Below are 4121 nucleotides of genomic sequence, written 5' to 3' on the forward strand. Positions count from 1 at the left end.
CAGAATTTTCAAAATATTTCAGTTTCAAAATATATACCAAGGATTCAACTATATTCAAAGATGCAAGGATTCTAATATATTTTAATGTATTTCAGAAGATATCAGATTTAAAAAAACTGTTTATTCCAAATAATTCTCAATAATTTTGTACACCCAGAGATTTAAAAGATTTCAAAATATTCTACATTTTCAATACTACAAAAAGATTTCAAATATATGAAAATATTTCAAAGATATCCCAAGGATTCTAAAAGATTTCATAGATTTCAAAATATTCAAGAATTTTTTAAATATAAAAAAAATATTTTTAGCATTCTGAAAGAATTTACAAATTTGAAATGTTAAAATATTTCACAGATTTCAAGTTTTTTTAAAATTCAGATTTTTCAAAAAATTTCAGACTTCGCAAGGGTTGCACAATATTGCAAAATATTTAAGAAGATTTCAACGATTCAAAAAAATGGTTGATTCCAGAATATTTCACAAAGATTTTGGATTCTAAGAGATTTCAAAGATTTAAAAATATTCTAGATTTTAAATATTTCACAAGATTTGAAATATATCAAATATTTTACAAGGATTCTAAAATATTTAAAAACATTTTAGAAGCCATCAAATATTTCAAAAAGATTTCACAAAGAATGAACCATTTTTTTTAAAATTCCGAATGTTCAAAATATTTCAAAGATTTCACAAAGATTCTAAAATATTTCAGAAGATTTCACAAGATCTAAAAAAAATGTTTGATTCCAAACGATTACACAAAGATTTTGGATTCCATGAGATTAAAAAAATTTCAAAATATTCCGGATTTTAAATATTTCAAACTATTTTTGAAGATTTGAAATATTTCAAAGATTTTACAAGGATTCTACAATATTTAGAAATATTTCAGAAAACATCAAAGATTTCATAAAGATTTCGGATTCCAAAAGATTAAAAAATATTCTAGAAGATTTTAAACACAGCAAAAATATTTCAAAGAATCTAAAAGAATTTAAAATTTTGAAATATATCCAAATGTTTCCAAAAATTAATTCTAAAAATATTTTATTTGCAAAATGTTTCAAATATTTTAGAAGGATTATGTTGGAAAATTTCAGAAGATATTAAAGATTTCAAAAGCTTTAAAAAATTGCTGATTAAGATTTCACAAAAAATTTGGATTCCAAAAGAGTTCCAAATATTCTAGAAGCTTTTAACTAATTCAAAAGTATTTCAAACATTCCAAAAGAATTCTAAGACTTCAATCATTTCCAAAAACTTTTTAAAAACATTCCAAGAGAATTTAAAAGAATTCTTATTTAAAAGGATTTCAAAAGATTTTACAAAGGTTTTAAAGATTTTGAAAGTTCCTAAATATATGAACTTTTCCAAAACATTTCTCACATTTCAATATGGAATATTTCAAATAAAACTTTTCCATTCAGAATTCACAAATTCCAATTCTTCTAATAAAAACAAATTTAATTTTCCTTAAAACTAAATACAATTACAAACACAAGTCCTAAATTCTCCAGTTTCTTTATTATTTCCCTTAGTATACAACGGATAAATATCCCTACGAATAGTAAAAAATAAATTTGATTGAAACTTCTCAAAAAGAACAGCGCGAGAAATAAATCTAAAAAAAAAAAAAAAATTCTCTGATATTTAGTGTTGTCTGATATTAGAAAAAACGTCTACGACCCCCTTGCCGTTCAAATTCGCTCGTCAATTATTCAAATAAGTGACTTTCGAACTCTTTATAATTATCTGATTCCAAGAACCCTCTAATTATTTTGCGCCGGAGGCTTGGACCAATCAACGTTCAAAATAAGGTGATCATATCCGTAACCGTTCAGCATGGAAATAGCTTTAGCCGCCTCGGCCCTATACTTAAAGTGCACATAAGCGAATCCTTTACAAACATTGCTTGGCTTCTCCTTGGCCAGGTAGAGTTTCTGAATCGCTCCGAATGGTTTCACCAATTCTTCCAGATCGGCGTCGGTTGTACTTTCCGACAAATTCGAAATCCTAATAGCTGTCGTGTCGTCACGTCGCTGCATTTGCATCGAGTCACCACGCTTGTTTCCGCCGTCTCGCATGCTTGGCGGCACGTATTTACTGCCTTGTGGTTTCCCGATTTCAGCCATGGCAGCCGCACCAGCACCAGCAGCATTCATCAGTGGCTTTTTATCATCTGAAAGGAAAAATTAAAACATTTAGGAATCAATTTTCTGTCGGGTTTAACCCTTGCTTGCCACCGCGGGGCAAAAAAAAAATACCCCAGGCCTATATTTTCTTAGATCTATCCCTTACTGACCACACGTGGGTCTTTGGGACCCAGAGGTCTTTTGTAATGAAATTTTAAGTACCTTAATGCAAAGGGGGCTGGTCTATTGCAACATTCGTTGATAGTTGAAGAGTTTAACTACGCTTTAGGACGTTTAGCATGAAACTGGGACTATTAGTTTATTTTTAGCAGCTTTTTAAAAATGGAGTTGGGTCCTTTGGACCCAAGTGTGGTCAGTACGTTCGAAAGTGATTTCTCGAGTCTAGAAAGTATATTTGTCAATGTCAAAATTTTTATTAAAAGACATATAGCGTACTATTTGCAGGGCAACAAAAGATCGAAAAACAAAGACGGGATGTGCCTTTTGTCGCCGTGTTGTTTGCCAAGAGCACAGCGTCTCCATGTATAATGATTGCAGTAACATAAAATTAAGGGAAGATCACTTTATTTTGTCTTAATTTCATGCCTACTGTGTATAGCCTACTCATATAAATATAATTTTTCAATAATACACTGAACCATATTTTTTTCAACGTGGTACATCTGGAAAAGACGTAACTAAATTTTTAGTCCCTAATATCGAAAATTAAAAAAGTTATGAATTTTTAAATGAAAATAGTCTTTCTTTCTAATTTTTAGACTTCAACATTTTTTAATGTATATTTAAATGTAATTTTTGGCAATACGACCTACATGATATTTTAAAGTTACTTCTTAGACAGTTCTAAAAAAAAATGTCAAGTAAAAATATTCCAAAGTTTTTTTTTATAGCGATTTTTGTCGCCTGGGTCTTTGGGACCCAAGTGTGGTCACTAAGGGTTAAGTATCTAAATTCAATAAAAATGGGTCTATAGCAACACTTGTCAATAGTTAGAGAGCACAACTATACTTCAGGCTAAATGAAATCACGCTGGGTCGATTAGTATATTTTTTATAGCCGTCTAAAATTGCGTGGTGTATAAAATACCCCCATGTGGTAAGTACGTTTGAAATCAATATTTTGGAGTAAATTTGTTTTTTTTTTTAGTGCCTATCAACTTGAGAGATATTAAATATAGATATTCGACATCGTAAAATCAGACCCGTTAATCTCTCTTCTCAACGATACTCTTTATGTAAAAGAAAAGATGACAGAAAGATCCACGAGAGGATGTTCATCGTGTTTACGCCCAGCGTGTATTGACCAGTGTTGATATGTGCTTCAATTGTTACAGGTTCATAAAAAAAAGTTTCTGAAATACTCTTAAATGCTCAGATTTATTGATATTACATTTCTCTGTAATAATTTTAAATAAAATTTTACTTTAAATACAGTTTAAATTATAAATAAAATGAGTTATTTTGCTAAAAATAGGTAGTTCATTTTTTCACAAAATTTCTCCCTTCATTTCTCAGAATAAATATACTTTTTTTGGTATAAAATAAAATACTAATTGTTTCCGTGTACTGATACAAGAAATGAAGACTCAGTTAAAATCTTAGCGTATTCTTACGTGGGGAAAAAAATTATGGATTTTTTTGGTAAAAAAACAATTTTTTAAAGGAAGCTTTCGATATATTCTAAAAAAAATTTTAAGTCAAAATATTCAATAGTTTATTTTTTTTAACAGTTTGCATATAAAATGCATATATTATATATTAAATACATATATTTTAAAAAATCCAACGTAATTTTAAAGCTTGAGTCATTATCTTTCAAATGCATATAGGCTTTGTCAATAAAAAATTGAAAATTAAGTTTTTTATATGGGGCATTATTCCTCAACTGCCCCAACTCAAAAAGTCATGTTTTTCGATTGTCTCTAAATTCTGGGAATATGTTCACCTACCCAACAGTAGTTAATCC

General features: G+C 29.0%; 1 protein-coding gene across 1 annotated transcript in view; it reads right to left on the minus strand.

Moving 5' to 3' along the window:
- Window positions 1-1508: 1508 nt before the first annotated feature.
- Window positions 1509-4121, minus strand: part of LOC117168815 (eukaryotic translation initiation factor 3 subunit G-like) — an 11065-nt gene continuing 8452 nt past the window's right edge. The window contains exon 3 of the mRNA XM_033354654.1: window positions 1509-2182. Within this exon, the coding sequence (XP_033210545.1) occupies window positions 1773-2182 (410 nt within the window). The 3' untranslated portion in view covers window positions 1509-1772. The remainder of the gene's footprint in view (window positions 2183-4121) is intronic.

Source organism: Belonocnema kinseyi, chromosome 3, assembly GCF_010883055.1.
Source record: "Belonocnema kinseyi isolate 2016_QV_RU_SX_M_011 chromosome 3, B_treatae_v1, whole genome shotgun sequence".
Classification (NCBI taxonomy): domain Eukaryota; kingdom Metazoa; phylum Arthropoda; class Insecta; order Hymenoptera; family Cynipidae; genus Belonocnema; species Belonocnema kinseyi.